Source organism: Hyaloscypha bicolor (genome assembly GCF_002865645.1).
Source record: "Hyaloscypha bicolor E unplaced genomic scaffold K444scaffold_136, whole genome shotgun sequence".
Taxonomy (NCBI): domain Eukaryota; kingdom Fungi; phylum Ascomycota; class Leotiomycetes; order Helotiales; family Hyaloscyphaceae; genus Hyaloscypha; species Hyaloscypha bicolor.
This window is the reverse complement of record NW_020194638.1, coordinates 1,383,067-1,408,153: the sequence shown is the minus strand read 5'-3', so window position 1 is coordinate 1,408,153 and position 25,087 is coordinate 1,383,067. Positions and strand designations below refer to the sequence as shown.

Here is a 25,087-nt window from a genome sequence, read left to right as displayed (position 1 = left end):
AGTGTGGGTGGCGGGGGTTGGCATTAGCTGAAAATGATGCCGGTTGGTTCCGTCTTGATTCGTTGGCTGTTTTGGGGGCTGAAAAGAATCCTACAAAATCTCAAATGTGCCCACAGAGCTTGATAAGGTATTTCACTTTCATCTTCTTATTGCGGATCCCATGGCTCAAGATAGCCCCCTTTCCATCGCTGCCAGCGTCATCGGCATCCTCACATTCGCAGTCGCCATCCTCCTCGGGATCTATGCCCGCGTAATTCAACTGAGTCAAGGCGTCCACCGGTTGATCAAGCTTGACGACGAAATCAAGGAGATCGTATTCGCAAGCGCGCGATCCCTTGGCGAAACGGGCGACTCGCAGGATGATGCGCTAGACGCTTCGAGATGGGGACCTGATTTTGTAAGGGAGGATTTCTTGCTCCCAATGTACTTGCTGGACTTAAAGACATTTGCGCATACATGTTGGATTTTGAAACAGAGCACACTTCTTAAGATGTCGGAGTGGGATGACAGGAGAGTTGGTATTATAAAGGATAGGGCTGAGGTCGAAGAATTTCGATCAAGGCGTCGTATGATGCAAATGAGTAAACTTTGTAGGTATGTTAGGCAAGACCGACGTCATTGAGGACCTACTGAGAGTGCACAGAAAAATTGACGATTTAGAACGAATAATAACGAAAGGGTTCGAGGAAACCCGCATTAAGCTTGAGGATATTACAAGATCGGTAACTTCATCGGTCTCAGTACTACAAAATGTACCAAACACTGCGGCAAACAACTCAAACGACGACGGTGATAATCTCTCAAATGATATACTCCTGGCAGAGCGCGGTATTCAAACCTCTTTCAAGAGAGCCATGCAACAACTAGACTCCGAATCTCATGAGAAACTTCGTGAGGTGTTCCAGAGAGAGATACCAACAGACATCAACCAATTTTTAATAGTCCTAAACACGGTGTTCCTCGAGATCAACCATAGAGGATCGCAGTATTGGAGGGATCGGGAGCTCCGAACGCTCTCAATCGTTCCCACCTGGTTATCTGCCCTTTTTAGTGGCCGTGGACCGATGATGGCCTGCCTGGGATGCTGCGTTGGATGTTGGACAGCTAGAAGGCGTCGAAGGAGAGGAGCGGCACCGATGTACGGAACTGGATGGATGGCAGGGTCAATAAAGTCGGAGCAGCAGATTCCTGTATAAACTCCGCTTAATCCTGACTGAATGCGTAGGCGTTGAAGGGTATTGCTGGATATGAAGGTTTTCAACCAAGATGGGAAATAGGTACATGCTTGCAGATTCTGCTTTGCCTGCTTAACTTGAAGTTACGAGAGGAAGATCACAATGTGGAATGCACGGACCTCGAATTACACGTGATTTGCCTTTTGCTTGACACGTGACAGAAACGGAACCCATGTGCCACACGTCGCGCGGGGGGGTAGGAGCTTAAGAAAAAGCTGCGCTTTTAATCAATGCCTGTTGATTGCTCGCTGTTTGATTCGTGATTGTTCACTCACAAGGAGTTCAGAGTTCTTGAGCATTTCCTAACGGAATTCCATCACGCCTCAACCTCCAGCTTGCCTCAAGCGTGCATATATCTCACATGAAATACTTCGTCATTTCTCAACTTACCAATTACCTATTCCGCATCTAAGACTCCGTACGCAGTTTTTATTATATAGGCATCCGCAAACACGGTTTTTCTATCGAAATTCGTTGGTGCAGCTCACACTGACTGTTCTCGGAGACGCGTTGCACCCGGTCCCAGCAAATCTTACTTTCTTATTCCAAGTAGAAGGAGGCCCAGAAATCGCATTCAATCGTTTGCAGAATACTTCCAAAATTGGACTTAATAGAATGTCAGGGCGAAAGTGGGATTAGGCACGTTACTTCGTGGTTGAGTTTCAAACCCAGTTCTTACTCCATCCCTCGATTGATCTTCATAACAGATGCATTTCCTATTAACTTCTATTGAAGAATTACAGTTGGACAAAAATTCTCCTTTTACCAAGTATTTAACCCACCTCAATCAGATCAAAATCTCCATCAAACTTAAACTCAAACGCAGGTCCACACTCCACCCTCCTCAACATCACGTCCTCCCTGGGATGCTGCCTCGTGTACTCCTGATACTCAGCATGTGCCTCAAAATCATTCGACCACACGAACTGTTTCAACGGCCTGCCCAGTACCATTGGTAGAAACTCGTGCTCCTTCGGATCAAGAACACACCAGTCTTCGATTTGCCAGCCCAAGAGCTTTCTATCATCAAGACTCGTTATATATCCCTTAAATTGGGGTTGATATTGCAGCACTGAGTTGATTCTTGACCGGCGGTTAGTGCCTTCCAAATCCATTGCCCGTTGCCACATCTCGAGCCTCTCTAGATCACGTGCTGGATGCCTTGGGATATAGCACCGTTGGAGAGTACAAGAGCCATCCTTGCGAACATATAAACCCTTTTGAAAAAGAAGTGAGAATTCGTCTACCCAACACATCTTGAAAGTGGTAACTTCGTTTTTAAAGACGCCAAACGTAGGGCTGATGATAATGGCCGATTCCTTCTTTCCCATGAGCCATTTCTGCATATCGTCTCGCAGCTGCTTGCAGACTTGGACTAATGGCTTGAGAACTCCTCGTTGCTTGCTGTTCGGTGTGATAAGGATTATGTGGTGTGAGTTGAGGAGCCGGTCGAAGATATCGTATCGTACTTCAGGCGGTATACGAGTGAGGAGGAAGGATGTCGATGTGTGGCAAGGGATTTGGGCTTCACCAACTACGTTTGATGCTTTTGCCATCTTGAAATTTGAGTTATCAACTCTTGTGTGCGTGAAGTTGGGAGGCTTTTCGAGTTTGATTTTGAAAGGCTCGAGGAGCCTGTTCGCGAACAGTCAGATAGTGGCCTGGCTGTGAATGGCGTGTGATTCGCAAGAACTTGTGATTATGATTAATGAACACTTGAAGGATGAATGTGACATTTAGTGAGTAAAATAAATTTGGCTGCTCTACAGGTAATTATATACATGATCTCTCATTATCATTCGGACTGGTAGTGCTCTCGAAATGTTTGGTCCCAGAATAGGTTTCCCCTCAAAGTATGCCCTCTCGTACTAACAGAATCCCAGGAATAAGGCTAAAAACCATGACATTGTTTTTAGGCCCGCTCCTCCTCCCAGCCTATCTACTCCTTCCTATGATTCGCCTGCTTGCTCGCGTGGGAAGACTTTGGCCAAGTTTTTCGTGGATGGCTCAAAAACGATTTTCAGCCATAAAATTGAAGGAATTTGGACTTTCGAGTCAATTAACCTATCGAAGATCATGAATCGGATCTTGATGGGTAATAGGTTGATAAAAGGTGGCGTTCAGGACGTGTCCCTTTGGCCTTTGCGGCTCAATCTATATTTATTAGAGTCCTAACATTGACTTCGATATTTGTGCCTCCTTGATGCCTTCTTCGCTTTTGATTTCCTAACCATTTTTGAATACCTACCGAGAAGTCAGATTCTGGTTTTTTTCCACTGGAGGTTCGTTAAACGAAGTCTGCAAGCTGTGTCGAGAATGATGCTAATGAGCAGGTGGGTGATATCTGTGAGGCGACGAATGGGAGGTTCGCTTTGGTGACTGAGAGCTGATATTTGTCTAGAAGTGATAATGAAAGACGATGAAGTTATCGAACTGGTGAGAACCAGGCTCGGCAAAAATACCTGAGGCATCGATACCGGTATCGATAGTAGAGGTATTTTTCAGGTATCGCAAGGAATCGATAGTATCGATACCAGAATCGATTCTTACCCCAAAAATTAACTCTTTCTTTTATTATTTAAATTATATAATAATGTATTATTATATAATTCCTTTGATTTCTAGTCTTTCTATTAAAAGAAATACTTACTATTATTAATAAAAGTTAATAATATCTTAAATTTAAAATAGCCCTCGTATTCGGAGAATTAAGCCCCGTATTCGTATTTCTTATCAAGACGCTAAATATATAAGCGAGCCTCACGAAAATCTCAAAAGCTCATTTTTACTTAAAATAGCCGCATTGAGATAAGTTTTGGTCTAAAATATAAGATAAGTAGCTAAATAGAAAGCCTAAGTCAAGTAGAATATTTGCGCTACCAAAAGTTTTCTTATAAGAGAAGTGGTTCTAAAGTTAATTGCAATTAAAGGGGGGAATTGGGTTCGGGGAATCGATACTACTATCGATACTATCGATACCTTACGATTCTGGTATCGATACCTATCGATACCGGAAATTAAGGAATTTTTGCCGAGCCTGGTGAGAACAGGCAGGTTTTTGTGATTTTGCAGAAGAAATTCGTACACGATCACTTCATTGCAATTCTGACTGGTGATTAAGCGGGGTGGTTCCCAAGGATGTTTGCATTGTGAACTAGATTTCGATTTGTTACTGCAGCAATGTTCCATGATTTAAATTCGACCTAGCTTCCCACACTAAATCCCACAGGGAGAGGAACAGCTTCGCTTTTGCAGGCCTGCATCTATCTGCAACATTACGTCAGTCACTAACCTGAATTGAATGTATGGAGGAACATTCAATCAAGTTTCAAAGTTGAAGAGACTGTCTGAACATTCAACTGGAACTCTCCCCTTTGCAACTAGCAACTCCATGCAACCCCTCAAGTAGCAAGCTCAATGTCCCTAGAACTGCCGGAATAACGGCTTTCCGCAAATCACAATGTTCCCGCCACTTTACAAACAATCCCTAATTGGTACATCATCTAGCTCTTAGTCTAACTCCCAGACTCCCTTGCTTCCGAAAAGGGATTAAGATATTGAAAATCATATCCACATCCTCTCTGTCGGCCTCAAACAACCCCAAACTTGGACTGCTTTGCTTTTCATTTCCACCGTACAAATTGTATTTCTTGAAAATCTAGGCAAGGATGAGGTATAGCTCGGAATATGTAAAATTTATCTACACCATTCATCAGCGTATGAAACTTCGGCCCACACAAAATTTACACCAAGACACCTTCGAGATCCTCGTGAGAAGCTAAGTCGATATCGGTCAAGTCTTGGATTCTTGAGAAATCTGTTAGGATCGAAAGTCATTGGCGATGGATAAAACTCTTGGTTCCTGCTCAACAGCAGAGCTGTCGTGCTAATTTGGGTCTTTTGCTGTCAGCAATCACCATAATCTTGGTGTCTGACATACCTCTTTCGGAACAATATATTTTTTCCCACTCTTGCATCCTGGTAAAAGAGGTCTTCATCGGGAGTCACTCGATCCTGTCGAAAGCTCACGCTTGGGTAAAGTCGAAGGCCTTCCTGTATAATAGCTGTCAGATATGGAAGACCCTCGATTTGAGATAATTCAGGCATGGTGGTCTTAGGATCTAGTATGCTGTCTCCAACTCTTCCTTCAGTCTCTTCAAGCTCTCTGGAGCGGCGAGCAGGCAATACGTGATGGCCGCAGAAGTGTTGGCCGTGGTATCACTTCCCGCTGAAAGCAGAATGCAAGTTTCATCACCAGGTCTAGGAGTAGTTTCTGATTCCGAAAGATTGGCAATGCTGAGGAGACCACGGAAGATGGTCGGTGCCATTTCCCCTTCTGTCTTTTCTGCAGTTGCCGCGTTCACTTCTTCAATCGCTGCTGATAGTTCCTTCTTTGCATTAACCAAACTTTCGGTGGGTAAACTGTACTGGCTATTATTTGCTTTGCTACCCCCTTGATCACTGGAAACAGGAACATCGCAACACTGAGCGGAAGTGACTTGATGAGTGAATGAAACCAGGAGATTATGCTCAGTTGATGATACACTTTTGCCCCTTCTGTAAACCCAGCGAAATATGGCGCATTTAGATCCTCCCGGTCAAGGTTATTTCAACTCTGTCCAAAACAATGATCGGAAGTGATGTCGGTGGTGGTCGCAGCATGTAAAAGCTGCATCCCAATGGGCCCAGCAGACCCCGCATTCTGTGCCAAGCGACCCAAAACTTTCTTCAAAGTCCGCTGGAGAATAGGCTTCAAACGTTGGATACTTTGCTTCGAGAAGTAGGGATTCATGGGAGCGCGCCGACTTCGGCGGAGATCGTGGGGAACCGTCCCAATTGCTGCCCCTCGAACTTCAAGCCCATTTGTCGTGAGCTTGTATTTATCACGTCTCTTTCCTGCTGTGCCGAATACATGGTCCAGGCACTCAGGGCCATTGATGTGCAATACCTCTCATAATTGGACTTAACGATCCAACCTCTTGAATGCCGTACTACCCGGACCATCTTGCCATATTTTTTATGCTTCTCCTCAACCTTCCAAACACATTCTTCCCCTCGGATGACATCGAAATAGAATTGATACAGCAAAGTGATAGCTGGAAGGAAGATTAACAATGCAATTCATTTGAAATAACATCAGAAGAACCGGCACCTGCAATTCTAGGCCCGGGAAATATAGCGAGCGGGCTCAAGTACAACCTTTAGACTGCGATAGAGGCGATGTACGCTGCTAGACAGCCAGCAGACACCCATATCTTGCCGGCGAGGGTGCTGACGAGATCCATTGAGGTGTTCAAGACCCCGAAGGTCTGATTGATAAATTTCGAAAGTGAACAGAGATTTGATGGGTTATAAGGACATCTTGGGCTCCGTAACCCTGTGTCCCGTACCGCAATTGCTGCAGCAGGGGACCTTCGGTTAATCGCCTCGAATAGGGAGGGGCGTGGGACGAATATCATCCTCAAGCTGACTCTCAACAACGGTCACATGTTTCTAAACAGAAGTAGATATGCTTGAAAAGATCATGCACTCTATGTTGTTGTGTTGACATGAACGCGAGCTTGTAACTGACAGAGATATTTCTCGTTCGAACTCGTTCGAGCTTCGGGCTTCCTCTTTACCGAACCCCTGAACTAGCGGGGTAACTCGTGACCGGGTTCAACTGCGTTAACAAAGTACTATCTTCAATTTTGGAGTTCAAACTTATGAGAGATACTTGCATTGACATGAATATCTGCTATTGACCTTGCGAAGTGCGACTTACTTGAAGTCGCCACTGTCACGTGATGTTTACTTCCACAGGGGCAGCCTGGAAACATTCGCGACAACTTACGTGAGATTAGCACATCGAATACCACATTGAAACAATTTTTTGAGATAATTTTCTGATCATACGTGCCAAAAAACCCAAATCAACCTTGGATATTTGTTTATGCGCCCTGAAATCCATTGGCGGCTTCAGGCTCTTGTTTGCAGGCGCCACGTTGTCAGTGACGTGGGAAGGAGCGAACTCAAGCTCCATTCACCGTCATTTCCTACCTGAAAAATAACCTTAAATTTCCACAGCGATGACTCGATGCCCTCAATAGAACTATCAGGCTCAGATAGTCGGTGAGCAGTTGCCGCCTTGGGCACGAACCGAGAGCCACTTCCCTCCAGTAAAACCTTCGGGCATCAACATCCACAACCCTGCATCGTCAGCCACTCTCTTGTACCTTACATGATTCTGCTATTGACTTCTAAGCAATTCAAGACATCATTCGCCCCGGCACTCAAGCATCAAGACCCGGCAAGCCTCACCGTTCCCATTCTGGGAAAGTTTCTCGTCATGGATCACCCATCACAACGCCTCAAAACAACAAGCGCCCCAACGAGCGTGGCTGTCGTGCTCTCAGCTTTGATGGTGTTGGCTGCCTCAGTGCTTTTTGCAGCATTTCTATCGGAATCCGCACCAGCCTGGGACGAGGGTTGGGACGATGGTTGGGCTTTTGCATCCCTCGGGGAGAGAAGGTCGATCTGAGAATGTTGCACTTGCCTCGACTGGGGATGATTTCATCACCGTTGCCTCTTTTCTCTTGGTACTGATCTCCTTGGTGAATAGCGGCATTGCGTCACTTGACACGATCGAATGACTCAATACTGGGCAGCACTTGCGGCGTTCGAGCGTTGGCCAAACATTCGACCCCTTTCAAAGCATATAATCTCTGATTTGATCGCAATCTTCTTCTACAGCTTCCTCCACAAACCCTTCAAACTTCATCACAAACTTCATCACAAACTTCATCACAAACTTCATCACAAACTTCATCACAAACTTCATCAACACTTCAAACACAACTACTTCCTTAATACCTAGAAGAAGCTCCTTCTTCAAACTTTCATTCTCAACATCATGAAGTTTCGGGTCACTCTCCTCTCACTTTGGTTCTTGGCCACACTCATCGCAGCCTCACCAGTTGCAGAACCCTCGGTTGCCATGTCGAACTCCACTTTCGAAGAGAAACATGGATGTCCATCTCAGGGCTGCCCGCACAACTCTGCTAGCTCTATCTTAGGCTCAAGCTGCTTGGAGGCGGTCTATGGAGCCCTCATCGTATCTCTTGCTGCGTTGGTTTGATAATGGGTTAGACTGGATATGGAGCAATGCGTTTCGACACACTATGACAGACAATGCCACTTAGCATCAAGTGGAGACAATAGATCCGCATATGTGTCATCTTCTGGGAGTTCCAAGTCTTGGTTTGTGATGACGGCCAATGCCATGATGCCAGCTGGAATTTGCATGTCTCGGCTCTTCGATGCCAACTATATATACTGTGAATCTCCCTCATGCTTGAAACAAAAGAATTCCATCACAATGAAACTCAATCGCGATTACGTTGTTCTTGTCCTTTGCTTCCTCTTTTTAGCCTGTGGTCTTGGATTTGTTGTGGCTGTAGTTACGCTCTCCCCGTCGCTTGGGCTTTTCAACACCACTCAAGTCTATGTTGCAGAGAACATCACAAGAGGATGTTGGAACTGTACCACTGTTCTCATTTCTGCTGGTACTACCAAGGGTTCCTCGATGCCGACCCTCTTCATCTTGGTGGGGATGGCTGTTGGAATGAGATTGGCGAACCTCGTTTGAGCGCCCGATATGTACCCCCATGTATATGTCGCCAAGGATACCTTGAAATCTGCAGGTCCTCGGTGGCGTTGATCTGTGTGCGGTGCAACATTAGGAACACTTTAGAGTACTTGTCAATCGCATCCGGGTCCACTTAAACCATGCCGAGCCATTATTCAGAAAAGACTTCAGCTTTTGAATGTTCAGCTTGTCTGAATGGCAACAAACTCGACTTTCATCACCTCAGCCTTTCAAAACCTCAGAAATCTATCATCGACAATAAAAACAAGGTCAAAGGTGCTAGTGTTCATGTGAAGGAGTTTGCAAGACCTTGAATCGGAGTCTCCCAATATATCCTGTGCGAGCTTGGGTTGGCAGTCACGCATGACCAAGGTTACTTGTCTTGGAAATTATGATACTCCTTTATCTGAGAGATTGAGAACTATCAAGCGAGGAGATGGCAGTCTGATTGAAATGGAACTCAGTCAATGAGTTCTTGTGAAGATGAACGATTATGTACTTTTATGTCGATAGCGTCTTTGACAACCCACTCAAATTTGTATCGACATCGTCTCAGAAGCTCACTCACTATTGTACCAACACCCTCTTGGACAATCCAATCTTTGTTGGGTCAACGCCGTCTCGGAAATCCACTAACTTTTGTGTCAACACCATCTCAAAAGCTCACTCCCTATTGTGTCGACGCCGTCTCGGACACTTCAGTCACTGTTGTGTCGAAACCGGCTCGGACAGCTCACTCCCTTCAACATGAATGATTCACCGCTATAACCCGCATGATTGACAGCAATTATGACCGACCACGGAGCTGGGTAATTTGTCATGCTTTTTTTTTTTTTCCTTCATCGATCTGTGTTACTCATCCAAGTTCAGAGATGGCTTGATCAATATCAAAAAACACGCTCTACACCGAATCACATTCTACAGAACACCTTCTGAATAACAAACAAAAGAGCTTCGAGGCCACCCCTATCAGAATCGACCAATTCTTGTAGAACAACGAACTCGACAACCTCCTCCCCTCTACCCACCATGGCATTTGCATTTGCAATCTCCAGGCTGGTGGTTCTGATTCTAGCGCTCGTCTCACTTCTACCAACTGCGCTTGCATATAGAGGTCCGAGATTCCAACCTCTTCCAAGGGGCCAGATGAGTGAAAACACGTCACGCAGAGGTGGCCTTGCGCCTCCCGTCAGCAAATTGGTCCAAGTCCTCCTGATGCTCTGGGTGTTTGTCATCATCAACCTGGCCTTCTGGGGATTGGAAGTGGCTATGGCGGTCCTGATTCCATTCCTTCCCGCTGCAATAGCCATCAAGTGTTTCATCCACAATGGTCTCGCAAACCAAGGCTCTTCAAGCGGTCATTTGCCAGGAGTTTCAACCATGAGTAGCTGGATCTTCATCCTCCCGATCATCGCATTCGTCCATTCTGCCGACAGAAAGCCAGAGAAGGCAAAGCTTTACTTCTTCGCATGCTTGGCCTCGATCTCCTTGGGAGTTGGACAAAGCATGCTTTCGAATGGACAGTCTCTTCAACCTCTGTGGCTCTCCCGTGCCGTCGATGTTGTCATAGTTACGGGTCACCTTGGGATTTGGTATCTGCATCTCGTCAATACTATTGACAACCCGATCGGCCGCCTTCGAGCAGTCCTCAATCCATTGTGGGTCCACCTCGGCAGGGGTGCGATCAAGACGAAACCTGGAGATAGTTAGGGGCTCTCAATGTACAAGAGCTGTTCTGGACTTTCATGTTCTCGAGGTTCCGAATGTTGAAGAAAGGACAGGGATATTCAGATGCACATCAGCAAGAATGTAAATATGCAGACTAGAACTTTCAAGTCCTCGACGTTCTGAATGTTCAAAAACCTATCTGGAAATGCAAATGCAAATCACCTAGGATGTACCAGTGAAGATCAGGACTTTTAAGTTGGCATCAACACTCCCAAAATCTTTCAAACGCCCTTCTCCTTACCTTCCAAGAGGCAGTAGCCAATCTCTTATTCAGCTGAATATTTTCCACCTTAATGCCAGTCTTATTCTCCTGCCCATGCAAATCAACTCCAATTTCACCTCTGCCTGAACACCAAGCAACACGTCAAGCCACCAAAATGAAACATCCCAACCTCGTCCCCCTTCGTGACGTGCTGTCCTCATAAACTCGAATATCACACGTACTGATTTCTGGCTTTCCAATAAACATAACGCACATCAACCCGATCTTCTGGTTAATGAAAACGACGGCTCTACTGTGGTAGCGATAGCAGCTATGTATCCCTGCGATGAATCTGGGCCATCTGGATCCAAATGTGGCCAATCATACACCTGGCTCTCCGAGAAATATGTCCCCGGTGCAATGGCGGTCTTCGCGATCTCCCCAGAGACTGGTGCATGCCACCGGTGATAAGAAGTCGCTGAAAGGAAATTCTGATACACCACCCCCACCGGCGAAATTTATAGCTAGGGGCCGTGGTTAGACATACACTTGAGACTGTAAGGCTGCTCCTTAAGCCAGAACTTATCCAGAGCCTTAACGTGATTTGAGATCGCGTAGGGAGCACCTCCACACGCATTCACGATGGCATTATCATCTTGACACGTAACATGGCGGATACCCTCCTTGGACCGCCGGATGAAGAAGCCATCCCAGGACGTGAAGCCATAATGCGGAGCATTTGGATCACAGATATAATCGTCCCCGAAGTTCCACTTCTCTAATCTACGAGAGGCATGTCTCATCGCTTCTAAAGCGTGGGGATTGAACCAGCCGTCTTTCTTGTCGTTCATGACAGACGTCGAGTCCGAGGAGCGGAGGAAACGCGCCTATTCATTTAGCATCTTCTTGAATATCGTTTTCACCTTTTGGTACAAAAATGCTGTATTCCCGCTCTTGGTTCCCATGCGTGCATCCAAGATTGCCTTAATCGGCAAACCGACCATTTCTGGCTCGTTGAATTTAGGTACCGTGGTGAGGATGTAGTTGGAAAGCTGCAACATATGGATGTAATCCTGGACTTTTCTCAACATCGCTGAGAGATGGCTACAAAGGGGGCCTTTGTGCTTGGCGAGTATTTCTTTGGGTGTGGTGAGGGAGTTTGGGCGTTCGGGGAGATATCTCCGTCCTTCGCGATGGCTCCTGTAGGGAAGCTGGTGGTTGATGGGAGCTCCCGTCTTGGCGGTGGGTATTTTTTTTCGTGGCTGTCATGTTGACTGGCGATGAAGTGTGAAATGAAGACTAAAATTGCTGAAAAATGAACAATAATGTGGCTTTGGAATTTGAATCCTTCTTGGGGAAAAGATTCTCCTTGTGAAAACTCCAACCTAGAAATGCCTCCAGCTTGCGTCACTTTTGCTAGTCTCGGCACTTGAGAAGCTGCTAATAGGACGCCCCTACATAATTGAACCTATGATAGGATCTAACTAACAAGATGAAGGACCAAAACCTAGACTACTGACCTGGCGGAGGCGACAATGCTCTTGTCTTTGTTGCCATCATACGCAAGTGAAGGTGGAAGCGGACGGAGGTAATTCCCTTAACCGCCGCATAATTGCGGGAGCCTTTTCCTTCGAAAGTTTGAACATCTTACACCCAGTGGCAAGTTCTATCGTTGCAAGTACTCGCTTGAATTCTTGTGATCTGCCACTGCAGAGTACATGGTCGTACAAACCTTCCAAACTCATATACGTACGGTTGTATTCGTTTTCTTACTCGTTACCAGTAAACTCCTCGGGCTGCCAACAATGCCCTGAAATCCTGACCCATTGCCTCAACTACAGTCCTGACGTCCGGCTTACCGCCTGTGCTCCCTTCTCCACTCACCCGCTCTCGAACTTTCTCAGCGCCAGTCTTCCCATCCGGCACTTCAACCAATTGCTCGCCATCTACGTCCTTTGTGCTACCTTTCACCACCGCCTTGCCAATTGCTTTCTCAACCTTCCCAGATGGCGAGAGAGGGGTAATGGGCGTATTATCCAACAGGTCCTGCCAACGTGATAAATAAGCACCAGGCCCAGGATCTGATGAAGGTCTAGATGGTGAAATTTTCGGAGTTTGTGTTCCTTTCTCGCTGGGAGCCGGAGACGAGGAGCGACTCGACGATCTTGAGTTGGCGGAGGATGCAATGATCTTTGCGATTATTGGATTCTTTGAAGGTGGGGAGGTGAGAACGGCTTCTAGTCGTTTATGTGATGATGCGTGCATTTCGTCTATGTATTTAATCTGCCGGTCCAGTATTGGAAGGATTCTGTTTTGCTGTTCTGCTGAAAGCTTAGAAAAAAGGTCGTTCAAGGGTGCAGTCAAGTCGCCTGCGTCCCGGATCTTCGCATCGGAATGATCTGTTTCCCGTCGAAAATGTGAAGCTGCCTCCTTTGCCCATTCAAGGTACCATCCTGTTAGTTCTTTTCCATTCTTGCAAACCTGGTGGAGGAATTTATGGCAAGAATATTGATGCTTCTTTAGCAGCGCCACAAAATCTCCTACCGTCGGAATTGATGTCTCGTCTTGAATTTTCGATATTTTCAGCATATCCCCAAGAAAGGCTTCGAAGTCGGACACCGTATCAGAAAGATCCACAGCTTTGTGGACATTTCGGATCACGGGCTCGTATGCGGAAACGGCAACACGGACAGTAGTTGTGACGTGGTCTGGACTACTGTGGCAGAGGGACTGGATGAGCTGCTTTCGGTCTCGGATGGAGAGCTGAACATTGAGATACTCGAGTGCCAGGGTGTGTGTTGCTTCAGAGAGGTCTGTAGGTAGTGATGAGAAAGCAAGGATGGAAATGACGATTGAAATAGAGGTTTGTTCTGCTGGGCTTTAATGGTTGTACCGGAATGAAGCAGGATTCACTCACGGCTCTGATGGCGTATTTCATCTTGTTCTTCTCGAGATTTGTCCACATATTCTTTCAGACAACGGAGCTGATCCTTGCTCAAAGCCGCGGTCTTGTCACTCTCAATCTTCGACGCCCGGCTCTCCAAGTCTCTGTTGTCCCAATGTAATACTGTGGAGATGATTCTGCAATAGTTAACGGGTTATCTTGGGCTAGATATCCAAGCACTTACGATTGCATCAAATTCATTCCTTGATCTTCGCCCGAAGTCAGCCCCATCCAGTTCGTGATCGTCGAAACACTCATCTTGGCAAGGACAACTTTCATCATCGCGCTGATCATGGTTGCAACATTGCCAATTTTAAGGGTCTGTCGGATGACCACATACGGAACGAGTCTGTTCACGTTGCCCACAAGTTTGAGCAAATATTGTCCTTTCGGTGACAATATGAGCGCATAGTGCATGAAAGATGCAATACTGCTCAGATCAGCACGTTTTCGGGACATCCTCAGACGAGAACGCTGACAGGAGCTCACTTCACAAGCACAAATTCATGAGCGGCTTGTATGAGGGGCTCATGATCAGCGAGTTTGTCAGTTTGCGCCACCTTCGCAACGAGGTCACCCAGAGCGGTACCATATATTGAGGCGTCCATGAGATTCCGGAAAGCTTTTGAGAGATCCTCGGGTTTGGACAGATCGTACTTGGGATCTGGATCCTGAACCTTTGAAAATCCTCCTGAAGTCCCCCTTACTGGATATTCAATCAAGGCTGATATTGCAGTCGCCACTGTTTTTCGAGTTCCAATAATGCCCTTATCGTAGCTCTCGCTCAGGTTGGCACGCTCCAGTCCTTCGATGATGTCGTGAAGTTGAACTTTCCAGAATTCCTCCGGCACATCCTTCAGACCGGGTAGGTTCAGGAGAAACTTTGACACCAATCCTTGGAGCGCCGGCGAGGTTGACGGCTTTTCCTCCTCGACTTGAAAAGGGGGTCCATAATGCTTGAGGCTTCCGGGTATCCTAAAGTCGCGGATCTCTGAGTAAACATTGTGGTGAGAGAGAAGATCAAAAAGGGCGGCCGACTGGGCAGGCGACAAGGTTTTCCTCTCCTCATTTTTCTCCATACTTGTGATCGAAAGTGGCAACAAAGGAGAGTGTTTGGGAGAATGGCAAGAATGGAGCCGAACCGGCCGTGAACAATCAATTAGCAATGACGTAGATGGGCGAGGTCAATCATGATGAATCCGATTTAGGCGCCAGAGAGGGTTTAGAACTCATAACAATCTGAAGAACAAAAGTTGGTTACACCGAAGGGTAATTCTTCGGCTCTCAAGTGTCGCTGCAAGTGAATGAATTGGGAGAATGTCGAAGGACTCACCGACTCGAGACATTCAAAAATATTCAGGCAATACAGAGCTTGCGCCAGGCATCCAGATTCTCCGCTACCCCACTCACGTGACTGAATGACTGGTAAGATATTCAAGGGAGTTTTAGATGTACAGATGGGTCTCACGTACATGGATCAGAGAACCGTACTTTCTCTTCGGTTTGAAACATCAAGTCAGACAAGCAAGGCACTTTGAAGGTTTCAGATGAGTCTGGCAGCTTGGCGCCAGTGATTGAAAAGCCTGTTGCTTAGCGAGAAGATGATTCAGGGGTCGAACAGCACCTACCCACAACGTATGTTTTGGTTCACTTCATGTTCAGATATCCAAATATGAACCAGCGGACATAAAACAACGTTCTTTATCCTTCTTGAATTCGTAGCAACAGTCATGCTCATGCTCCCAGAATTTTGGGCTATAAATCCCCTCTTTCGTGAAGTTCATCGTAGTATTTTGCACTTCCAAAACGTTAAACAACTCTCAGAGCTTTGGAAGTTAACCCCATTACTCCACTTAAACGTTTCTTTAAGATGAAGTTCCTCAACAAGTACCTGGGACTTCCTTTTTTGCTCCTTTCTCTCACAAATATCAACTTCGCCTCAGCGGCTTCGTTGCACGGCCATCGCCATCGCCATTCCGAAGAAAATGCTCCCAAAGTGGTCCACGAGCATGTCCCAGAAAATGCAACTTCATCCAACTTGAGCTTCGCATCCATAGAGATGGCAAAGGTTCAGCAGAGACATCAGCACCCCCCAAGTCACTCCTACCGCCCACGTGATCCGTCGCGTGTGGAGTATAGAGGATGCCCAGACCATGAAGAACTGAGGGGAACAGCCTTATGGATGCAACGCTCAGTCGCTATGCTTATCGTGGGACTGATAATGGGAGCTGATATGGTTGACTAGAAGATTGGATGAAGGGGCTGCCTCGCGTAGCGTGGGAATAAATCAGCATCAGTTTGCTCACCAATTTCACTCTCACGGTATTCTTTAATACCAACTCGTGAATCAATAAAACAAGGAAAGACTTACTTCAAATATTTGTTGCCTAGCCATTTGATCTTGAGTCAAATATTTGGACATAGAATGTACTCGCAACTTCCAAGCCTCAACGGCTTCCCATACGATGATGCGCTGCGGACTTCGTCCGGGATTTGACTGAAATCCACCAAAGACCACTTCATCGATACTCTGAATTGAACCTCTCCATTCTCTTTCAATCTGTACTCAGCATGCTTGATCCCAACCCTGAAGACTCTTCTTGATCCTCACGCCGACGATGGGGGCCACCCTGCAGCTCTTCAAATTGGCACTCTTCATCGTCACTAGCCTCTCTGCACCCGCTCCTTTCGCCAAGCTCCGTTCACCTTCCATGGTCGCATCATTATTTCCATCACTCATCCCCGCGTCAACGTCTCTCGTGTCAATTTCATCTTCAGCGCTCTTCCAACCTGACGAAGTCACCCAGACATTTTCCATTCAGGATGCTAAAAGATGATAACTCAATCGGCGTGGATGACAAACGTAAGATTACAATACGGCGCCTTCCTTGGGTGGATGATACATTTTTGAATCTTCGTGGTATGGCGTATAACGTGGATGTGTTGGAGTAACAAAGTTGGGGCTGCTTATAAGAAACGTTGGGGAACGAAGTAAGGAATGACCGACCCACCCACGAGATGATTCTTTCAGATTTACCACCATGTATGCCTGAAAATGTTAGAGAAAGCAATAGAACCATGCAGGCCCACACAATACCGTCAATTACATATTTTGCGAGCATTATTGAGAATCGCACACCTATATCCATACCTCAAAGTTTCCTTCTCGTCCTCTCGCAACCTCCCGGCCTTCTCTGTATTGAGTGGAGGATGAACATTTCAGTCTCTCCCTCTCAAGTCTCCGTGGACTCGATTATCGATCTTCTTCGTATTCTCTTGGTCAGATACAAAATCATCAAGGGCAATTCTGGTGTAATCCAGTGAGATACAAGTCAAGACGGTTGAAAAGCTTCATCCCAAAACTTCATCTGTTTTATATACAACGCTCGTGAGTGACCCAGGGGAGCCATATCAGACCAGGACCAAGAACGCACATTTAGAATCACTGCGGTTGAGCATGTGGGAATGTGTGCATACGAGGACGGCCGCCTCACGCCTATAAAGTCTCCCGACCTATGAGCTTTCTTCCACTTCCACCAACCCCAAGACACTCCCAACCACAAGACAGCCAGACATATCCCATACTCTTCGGTCTTCAACCAGCAATTCAATTAAGACGAGCAAACATCAAGACGTCTTGCAAACTCTTTGGTTGATCACACACACTTCCAACTTCAAGAACAACCAGACATCTCGTGAATTGTTCGGTTTGCAACATCAAAGCAAGAGTCTTAAATCAAGGTCCAAGAGCACAATGCAACCCACTTTTCTCTCCGTCCTTCTCCTTGTCACGCTCGTGGCATACATCAAGGCCACCCCAACCTCCCTTGGCAATGCGACATTTGGTGGAGCCACCTCTTCATTGATTGACCCTTCTTCTTCCGCACCCACCTCCAAAATGGCGAACCTCTTTGCTCGGATGACTCTGCCGTTCAATTTACCTCAACAAATGTGTTTCAGTGGTGCAGGATTGTGGGTCATTATTGCGCCATGGGTCCTCTTATTCCTTCTTGGCCTCGCTGGTGGGGCTCAACATTACTGGCAAAGGCACCAAAAGACGAAGAAGCTTCTACGTGAGGAAGGAGATAACTATTAGAAAGTTGGGGTGCTAGAGATGTAGGGTTGTGGGCAGAGATGCCAGGGATAAGCTTGTATAACTTTTGGGTGCGGGAATTGGAAAGGATCATCATGCGGTGTGAACTTTGTACTAGTACTATGGGGTTTTGAAAACGGAGAGCAGAAAAATGCTATGCTATGCTATGCGTTGGGATGGTAGGTTGGTTCGAGCTTGGGTAATTGGCAGGACTCTTTCTTGGCATGGACTTTGTACCATACTCTGGATTTTCGAAAATAAAGTGTGCGTTGCGTTTTGTTCTTGAAGTCAATGAAGAAAGGGGAGACTTTGTGCTTGCACAATTTGCTCGAGTGTCACGTTTAGAGTCACCCAGGATACTTGAAGAAGAACGAGAAACAAAACCGCCAACGAAAGCCCCTCCTTAGCCTTTAATTCTCTAATTGACTTGACGCGGCTGGTATCGCGGAGACCTTAACATTGGATACACTTCAATACTGCTAGGGATGTGCATTCAGGCTGTCCAGTTCTACCATGACCTTGCTGTCCTATTTTCATGACTCGAAGTTGTGTTAGATTGCTCATTGAGAAAAGAAAGCGTGAGATGCAAGCTTACAGAAACGATGAACTGTGAGCAGGAGTGCTAACAGACCGGGACGCGTGTCTCTCATCGCCGTGCTTGACGACGGGAAAGCCTTTCCTATGTGGGCATCAAAAGCACGATATATTCAAAATGAGATTGAATTTGAGCTCAACTCCTATCACTTGAAGAGGGCCGGTCAAATTAACTAGTATACACTGTATGCATAGTTCAAGTCATGGGTATGAAGTGCACACAGTTGAAATTCTTTGCCTATATGCTGAATTCAGGGGCTGCGTGCTTCCCCGCCGAAAGACATTTACTCTGCACCCCTCCTTGAATATGCCCAGAACATCGTCATTTTTGAGCGGAAAGAACAGAACTTGATCCAAATAATTGTTGATCGAGTTCCGAGAGACTGAAGATGTCCCAAAGAGGGTGCCCAAGGCCCCCATGATGTCCAAAAGTAGGATCAATCATGCTGAGATGAATCGTTTCCGCTCCGGATCTGGTGGTTTGATCTCGACAGCGTTTCCAGATAAGCTTCATAATTGGACTCACAATCGTTTTACCTAATCAGTATAAAACCTGATAGATAGTATCATGCTCAAAGTTTTCTGTGCAGAGCGGTCCAGGCTTGAGTTCAAAAGACCCCGAGTCTAATCAGTCTTGTGGTCGATGCTTGCTCCGCACTTTCACGTCCTTCGCCCTGATCGACCATCACGTTTGCCGACAGGATCTGCCCAGCATTGATATAGAGATAATACCGATGAGCGCGTTTTGTGTCATTCAGATTTGATCAAATCCCCCAAAGTCACAGCTCGTCATTCGCTGTAACCTCCGAACTTGAGGCTCACTTTCAATCTGCTGCAACACCACGCCATCCATCTCCTTCAGGATACGGCGATAATATTGAACGAGAGCTTCACTAAATTCCACCAAGTCCGGAACCGTCCACTGATCGAATATACGGCCATGTGTTTTAGATGGGAAGAACTGATTATGTGCCGACAGAAACTGGTAGCAGAGGTAACAGAGCCACTTCGAGGTTCCGATGCATCTGGGTCGATAGTTTCGATTCAGATCGTAGTAAACTGCCAGTTGGACTTCGGCGTGGACGTGACATGTCGTTGCCCATTCATGATATCCGATAGAGGTTGGAACTTCCTTGTATGGGACAAGGTACTCGATCGTCACTTGCTGAAACAAAGTTGGATACTGTCTCGCAGCGCTTACCAATGACAAGCATATGCGGCGATAGGAAGCAATCTTTTGGATCTGCCGTAACGTTTTGATGGCAGATGCAACCTGATGAGTGTGTTTTGTGTTATTCTGAAGGCGCTGAGCGTAGTCCATGATCTCTTCTGCCGAGGAAAATCTGAAGCTGGCATCGACCAGTTCCATCATTGAGGACATCTGGTCCTCAGATGCCTCAAAATGCTTGTAGACTGTTGCGAGTTCCTTTACACGGCTCTCAACCATCCCCCTTGTTACCTTCTCTTTCTTGGCGTAAGTGTGCTGTGCTCGGTGAACCAGATTGGCGAAGTCCTTCCACAAGGGCTTTTTATGGCTTTTTGAAAGAAACTTTGGCTTCTCCCATTTGGGAGAACGGAGACGGGCCAACAAACGATAGAAATGCAGTTGAATAATATGATGGAACAGAGGGGTAATTTGGTCGGAAGGGCTTTCGTCAGACACCAAAGTAGCTGCCCGTGACAAGATACTGCACATGCCTTGTAAAGCCCTTTTCACGGTCTCATTTTTCGAGATATCCATTGCAGCAAATCTCAGCGTCATCCCTGATGTCTGAGAATGTTCTTCAATGCAGACTGCTGCAACGCTCTGCGCACCTTCAGCAACAGCGGCCAAGAAAGCAAAATCGTCCGCAAGGTGCTGCTCTAAATCGACTGATAACACATGGGACTCGTTGACGGGTGGAGATATTGAGAGCCATTCTCCGATCGAGAAGGCTTGAGGATCCATGGGCGTTGGCCCAGTTCTCTCCTGTAGGCTGACCAAGTGCTGGCGGAAGACATGCTCAGGTAAATCGCGCCATATTGAATCAACTGGGCTTGCCGTTCGTGAATCTCTCCGAGTCACGTCCATTTCGGTCGTAGTGGTGCTACAATACTGCCATATGGAAGCTCCGGGCCTGCGAGTTGGAGACCGGTGTGAACGAAATGGCAAATGCTGGAAAAGCTTAAGAAGAGGGAGGGACGAAAGAATTTTGTAGTGCTGTTAGGCTTCCCGCTCGCTTATCGAATCAGGGGCCCATCACGTTGTGCCCTGCAAGAATATTGGGGAATACATTGAAGCCTCTATTGAGGGGTATTTTAAAGTAAGGATTGATGTGCATCCCCAGGATGTGGCAGGTTGAAGGCTGTATTCTATTTTCGGTTCCAAAAATCGCTGGGAGGATAATGAATGGACGTGATCACGTGATCAAAACATAAACTTAAGGGCCTTTGGCCATCGTCAATGTACATCAAGCTAGACATATGTTATGTGAATTTGTAAAACAAATATGAGAACTCAAAAGTGGTGGTTTAGACTATCAGGAGGTGAGGTTGCGAAAGAGATGGACAGAGATTCAGGAAAGAGAAGTACTGCATGAGAACGGCGTGTAATATTCCGTGATACTTGATTGAAAATGATGAGAATAACCTGCAAGACTAAGATTCCATTCACCCTGCATTTGGAATCTTTCTTTTATGGTGCAATGCATATAAATTTCACACATGAGCCAAAAAAAGACAAAAACTTTCTCTAACAACCAAACAGAAACACTTCAACTTCTTTGCAGGACAACCGCAACTTCGAAACTCAGGGTCGACTCCGAAACAAACAGCAATAATGAAAGCCACATATCTCATTTTGGTATTCGGTCTATTTCTTACCGCTGTAGCATCGGCAGAGCTCTCTACAACAACTCTGGCAACTTTGTCAACCAGTTTCACGCCTAAAGTGGTTCATCTCGACAGTACAGTGCACGCCGGTTCAGGAGATCACGATGGAGACGAGAGCTCTAGATGACCAGGATTCCTTGCAAGAATTGGTGCTTTTTGGGGGGGGGGGGGGGGGGGGGGGGGGACACTCGTGATGCCACTCCTTGGCACGGCGATGCTGTAAAATGATCATGAGTGTAAGTTTGACTCAATTCCTGGGCGGAATGAGCAGAGGTGCTCCAGTTAGCTGACCCTGCTGGTAGGATCAGTTGTACCTAAAGGACATTGCGAGACTTTAAATTGCGGTACCAAAATCAATCATATCATATTTTTCCAAGTGACATTTTTTGCTTCAAAGTTTCACCAGCAGCCAGAGTCAGAGCTCATTTCTCATCCTAACAGGTGTGAAATCTCAGTCATGGTAACGACTTGAAGATGATTCACAAGATTGATAATGTATATTGAAAATACTCTCATGTCATAACATTATTAATTCTCAGCTTCTCAATTATAGCACAGGTAAATGAGACAAGCACGCAGGTCACAGCATATAAGAGAGGGGAGTTTTCTATAAACTTCAATACTTCAACTTCAATCTTCTTATCAAGTTACAAAGACCAATCTCTAAGCTGCTTCAAATACTTTACACATCCCAAGTTTCCTGTACACACAAAAGAACCACAGGAGATGCAATTGAGCCTTGCACTTCTCGGTTCCGGCCTCTTCTTGGCGATCGCATCCACAGCAAACTTTCCAAGCACCGCGCTGTCGACTGCGAACTGCTCTTTGGTGTCATCCCTAGACAGTACAGAGCATGACATACTTGGAGGAGGGCATGAAGGAGGAGACAGCGGCGAACACGTCGTAGTTGCCCCGCAGCCGCCGGTCGTCCCGGTTGTTGTTGCAGGAGTGGCAGGCGTTCATGGAGGGTCAGGTGGGGGAAGTGAAGGAGCTTCCTTGAGAGACAGCAACGCGCTTTTGGGTTTTGTGCTGCTCTTCGCTGGGGCAGTGTTATTCTGGGGTGAGTTGTAGGCTTGCATATTGAGAGGCGAGGAGGGAGCAGACCCATCGACGATGAGCTAGCTGTATTCAGAATTATTGTTGAGGATACTGACAACACCCATGAATTCACCTTTCACTGCTTGCTTACCTGGATCGACGAAGCGTTGAATTTATCGGAAGCTCTATGTTATTGATTGAATCGTACTGCCAAGTAAGGTTGTTTATAAAGTGCTGTTTCCCTTGTTTACTGTCTTGCAGACAACAACTAGGGCATCGTAAATCCGAGTTGCTCAGCAGCATTCACCCCTTTCATATGCTCTCTTAGGGCCTTTAAACCAGCCAACCGGCCGGCTCCACCACCACCACCATCCCAAAAAAGCCCAAAAAAAATCAATCGCAAAAAAGGCAAGGGAGCAATTGATAAGTCGCTACCATAATCTTGTAGTAATTCGAAGTATAGAAATGGCAAAAGGTTATGTGCCGAAGTCTTAATCCTTTTCTAGCAAATCTCACGTCCGGTTCCCGGAATCTATGATAATAATAGACCTATGCCCGCGTTTGTTATTGCTTTTTACGGCTCTAATTTACACGTCATGTCGCTCGCTGATATCAGGGAAAGTATATAACATCCACCTTACTTTCCTTTGCCTGAAGCTCGCCTGACCGCCGGAGCAGCCGAACCCCTATTCAATCCTTCCCCGCAATGCCATGACGATAAACCCAGCTCCTCGCCCTCTTGCCATAAATATACATCGGTATAGTGAACAAGCTAACGCCGATCGTGATTCCACCGATCGTAAAGAACACATTCCTCGTCCCTTGAGTAGCAAGCCAGTTGTTCAAGTAATTTACGAGCCCGAAAGCAAAGAGATTCTTGATGAAGTTCATGACAGCGAATGCCTCGCCTGCTTTTTCACGATGGCAGTCTACAACATATGATACAATACCTGTGGTGCCGAGCTGTACCCCAAAATTAACAAAGCCGAGACCAACGATGACGGGAACTTCCCAAGGGTCGAGCGCGTAGGATGCTTGACCCCAGGCGAAGAAGCCGGTTGCGGTGAAGAGAAGGTAGGTAACCATGATTGGGAGGCGGAATTCGGGTTCTGTTGGGGAGGTGTTAGAGCCGTGAATTGAAAGTGGTGAGATGCTTACCGAATGTTCCTCCGTTTCGAAGTGACATCCGTCGCACTACACCATCGATCAAGGGTCCAGAAATTGCAGTTCCAAGAAGAGATGCAACGAAAGACGAGAGGTTTGTCAGCCCGACTGCTGTGACTGAGAAGTTGTATGGTGGGGCTGAGAAGATCTGCGAAAGTGTGATGGAGATCCCGACGAGCCATGAGATGCACGTTGTAAAGAGGAGAGTTGCCCACAGCACTGCCGGAGATGCCAGCATGACAAAAGGACGGAACACAGTGTTGAGGAATGAGACGTGGTTGACATATCCGCTATATGGGAGCATCTCTTTGGCAAAGGAGTGAGGCTCTTCGTCTGAGGCAGGAGGCGTGGGAGGCTGAGTAGGTTGACCAGAGGCAGCCTTCTCCTCTTTCTCAAGATGAGAAGCGCCAATCTTGTGGGTCATGGTAAGTTCAGTCATCAACTAAAATAATTAGTACTGAGCTCAACGTTCCGTGAACGCTGACAGTATCTCACATTATTGCTTCCAGTATCAAGGTTCACCACACCTGTCCTGACATATGCTGTTTCCGGCATCCAGAAAAAGATCATAATGAGAGCGAGACCAAATGCACCACCCATGGCATAGAAAGCGACTTTATAGCTGCTAGCTTGGATGATGCCGCCAGCTGGAGAAAGTGTTAGTGCGTTTGATTCTCAAGGGAGGGTTGTTTCTTACTGATTGGTGCTGCCAAATTAATTCCACCGAGAACTCCTAGGTTGAAGATGGCAGACCTGTATCCGCGTTCATGTACGAACTAATCCCACCGTCAGCGCTCTGTTTAGTACAGCTTCGTGTACGCAACTTGCCCAGACATCGGCGATCGAAGCAGGAATCAAAGCTTCAAGAGGGCCCATGCAGAAGCCTTGGATGACTCTCGCAGCAACCAAAGACCCAAAGCTCTTCGCAGCTGCGCACCAGAAGCAAGTGACCATCAAGCCAACCGTAGTGATAAGATATACGGGCCGCTTCCCGTATTTCACCGCCAAAGCATTACAAATCAGGCTGCCGAAGGCGATTGCAACGATGACACCGCCTTGAACACCTTGGATGAATGCTGATAGAGTGATGTTGAACTCAGCGGCCAGTTCAACGAATGCGGGGCTCAGGAGTGGGCCAACAGCTAGGAACGTATTAGACTGCGATCCCCAATTGGGGATTGTATGGGATCTTACCACCAACAGCTCCACAACTGAAAGCAAAGGCAATGGTGAACCTCTCTTTCTTCCATCTGGGCCAATTGTAAGGATCGTTGGGTGAGTCCGATGGCTGAGGAACGAGGACAATCTGCCCTGTGGGGTCATGCTTGAGGATTGTTAAGTCGACTCCGCTGGGGTTGTAAATCTCTCGGCCGAGTTCATTCAGAGGAGCTGTGCCGGGGACATGCTCGAGTTGGTTGTCTTCGAGAATTCCGAGACCCATGATGAGTCTTGGTCAAGAGATAGAGTGTAAAGGAGTTGTTGGATATCGGGAGGTAGCTGTTTATGAGTTCTAGAGGACGGAAGAGGCAGTGATGTGCTCTCAGGAGGTAGATATCCCTTTGTCTGGTGGGACATGCCCAGCACTAGAAGG

General features: G+C 46.7%; 10 protein-coding genes across 10 annotated transcripts; 3 read left to right on the top strand and 7 right to left on the bottom strand.

The window, feature by feature from the left end:
• Positions 1–103: 103 nt before the first annotated feature.
• K444DRAFT_618617 (uncharacterized protein) lies at positions 104–1,364 on the top strand. The gene is made up of 2 exons (XM_024881361.1): positions 104–594; positions 644–1,364. The coding sequence occupies exons 1-2, from the start codon at positions 161–163 to the stop codon at positions 1,194–1,196; spliced, it is 987 nt and encodes a 328-aa protein (XP_024731068.1). The 5' UTR covers positions 104–160; the 3' UTR covers positions 1,197–1,364.
• A 579-nt stretch (positions 1,365–1,943) lies between these two features.
• On the bottom strand, positions 1,944–2,828 carry K444DRAFT_699879 (uncharacterized protein). Its single transcript, XM_024887999.1, has one exon. It carries the CDS (start codon positions 2,789–2,791, stop codon positions 2,009–2,011), a length of 783 nt encoding a protein of 260 aa, XP_024731067.1. The 5' UTR covers positions 2,792–2,828; the 3' UTR covers positions 1,944–2,008.
• Positions 2,829–3,403: 575 nt separating this feature from the next.
• Positions 3,404–3,739, bottom strand: K444DRAFT_136640 (uncharacterized protein). Its single transcript, XM_024870516.1, has one exon. The coding sequence runs from the start codon at positions 3,704–3,706 to the stop codon at positions 3,491–3,493; it is 216 nt and encodes a 71-aa protein (XP_024731066.1). The 5' UTR covers positions 3,707–3,739; the 3' UTR covers positions 3,404–3,490.
• Positions 3,740–4,734: 995 nt separating this feature from the next.
• K444DRAFT_646468 (cytochrome P450) lies at positions 4,735–6,520 on the bottom strand (the record flags this gene model as incomplete). Its single annotated transcript, XM_024885203.1, has 8 exons — positions 4,735–4,893; positions 4,983–5,121; positions 5,176–5,376; positions 5,424–5,575; positions 5,686–5,792; positions 5,850–6,183; positions 6,228–6,331; positions 6,472–6,520. 8 exons carry the CDS (start codon positions 6,518–6,520, stop codon positions 4,735–4,737), a joined length of 1,245 nt encoding a protein of 414 aa, XP_024731065.1.
• Positions 6,521–8,048: 1,528 nt separating this feature from the next.
• Positions 8,049–8,489, top strand: K444DRAFT_618615 (uncharacterized protein). The gene has a single exon (XM_024881360.1). It carries the CDS (start codon positions 8,128–8,130, stop codon positions 8,350–8,352), a length of 225 nt encoding a protein of 74 aa, XP_024731064.1. The 5' UTR covers positions 8,049–8,127; the 3' UTR covers positions 8,353–8,489.
• A 1,200-nt stretch (positions 8,490–9,689) lies between these two features.
• Positions 9,690–10,572, top strand: K444DRAFT_699874 (uncharacterized protein; the record flags this gene model as incomplete). Its single annotated transcript, XM_024887998.1, has 1 exon — positions 9,690–10,572. Exon 1 carries the CDS (start codon positions 9,892–9,894, stop codon positions 10,570–10,572), a length of 681 nt encoding a protein of 226 aa, XP_024731063.1. The 5' UTR covers positions 9,690–9,891.
• Positions 10,573–11,316: 744 nt separating this feature from the next.
• Positions 11,317–11,883, bottom strand: K444DRAFT_634921 (uncharacterized protein; the record flags this gene model as incomplete). The annotated part of the gene is made up of 2 exons (XM_024883807.1): positions 11,317–11,679; positions 11,716–11,883. The coding sequence occupies 2 exons, from the start codon at positions 11,881–11,883 to the stop codon at positions 11,317–11,319; spliced, it is 531 nt and encodes a 176-aa protein (XP_024731062.1).
• Positions 11,884–12,234: 351 nt separating this feature from the next.
• Positions 12,235–14,815, bottom strand: K444DRAFT_667776 (uncharacterized protein; the record flags this gene model as incomplete). The annotated part of the gene is made up of 4 exons (XM_024887335.1): positions 12,235–13,662; positions 13,710–13,873; positions 13,921–14,166; positions 14,226–14,815. 4 exons carry the CDS (start codon positions 14,813–14,815, stop codon positions 12,569–12,571), a joined length of 2,094 nt encoding a protein of 697 aa, XP_024731061.1. The 3' UTR covers positions 12,235–12,568.
• A 4,362-nt stretch (positions 14,816–19,177) lies between these two features.
• Positions 19,178–20,494, bottom strand: K444DRAFT_540316 (uncharacterized protein; the record flags this gene model as incomplete). Its single annotated transcript, XM_024875704.1, has 1 exon — positions 19,178–20,494. The coding sequence occupies one exon, from the start codon at positions 20,492–20,494 to the stop codon at positions 19,178–19,180; it is 1,317 nt and encodes a 438-aa protein (XP_024731060.1).
• Positions 20,495–22,964: 2,470 nt separating this feature from the next.
• K444DRAFT_570773 (MFS general substrate transporter) lies at positions 22,965–24,937 on the bottom strand (the record flags this gene model as incomplete). Its single annotated transcript, XM_024877281.1, has 6 exons — positions 22,965–23,441; positions 23,491–23,938; positions 23,992–24,143; positions 24,194–24,272; positions 24,316–24,638; positions 24,691–24,937. 6 exons carry the CDS (start codon positions 24,935–24,937, stop codon positions 23,023–23,025), a joined length of 1,668 nt encoding a protein of 555 aa, XP_024731059.1. The 3' UTR covers positions 22,965–23,022.
• Between the last annotated feature and the right edge of the window lie 150 nt (positions 24,938–25,087).

Coding starts and splice junctions, on each gene's coding strand:
- K444DRAFT_618617 (XM_024881361.1), top strand. CDS start 161: ATGGCTCAAGATAGCCCCCTTTCCATCGCTGCCAGCGTCATCGGCATC. Junction 595..643: donor CAAATGAGTAAACTTTGTAG/GTATGTTAGGCA, acceptor GAGAGTGCACAG/AAAAATTGACGATTTAGAAC.
- K444DRAFT_699879 (XM_024887999.1), bottom strand. CDS start 2,791: ATGGCAAAAGCATCAAACGTAGTTGGTGAAGCCCAAATCCCTTGCCAC.
- K444DRAFT_136640 (XM_024870516.1), bottom strand. CDS start 3,706: ATGCCTCAGGTATTTTTGCCGAGCCTGGTTCTCACCAGTTCGATAACT.
- K444DRAFT_618615 (XM_024881360.1), top strand. CDS start 8,128: ATGAAGTTTCGGGTCACTCTCCTCTCACTTTGGTTCTTGGCCACACTC.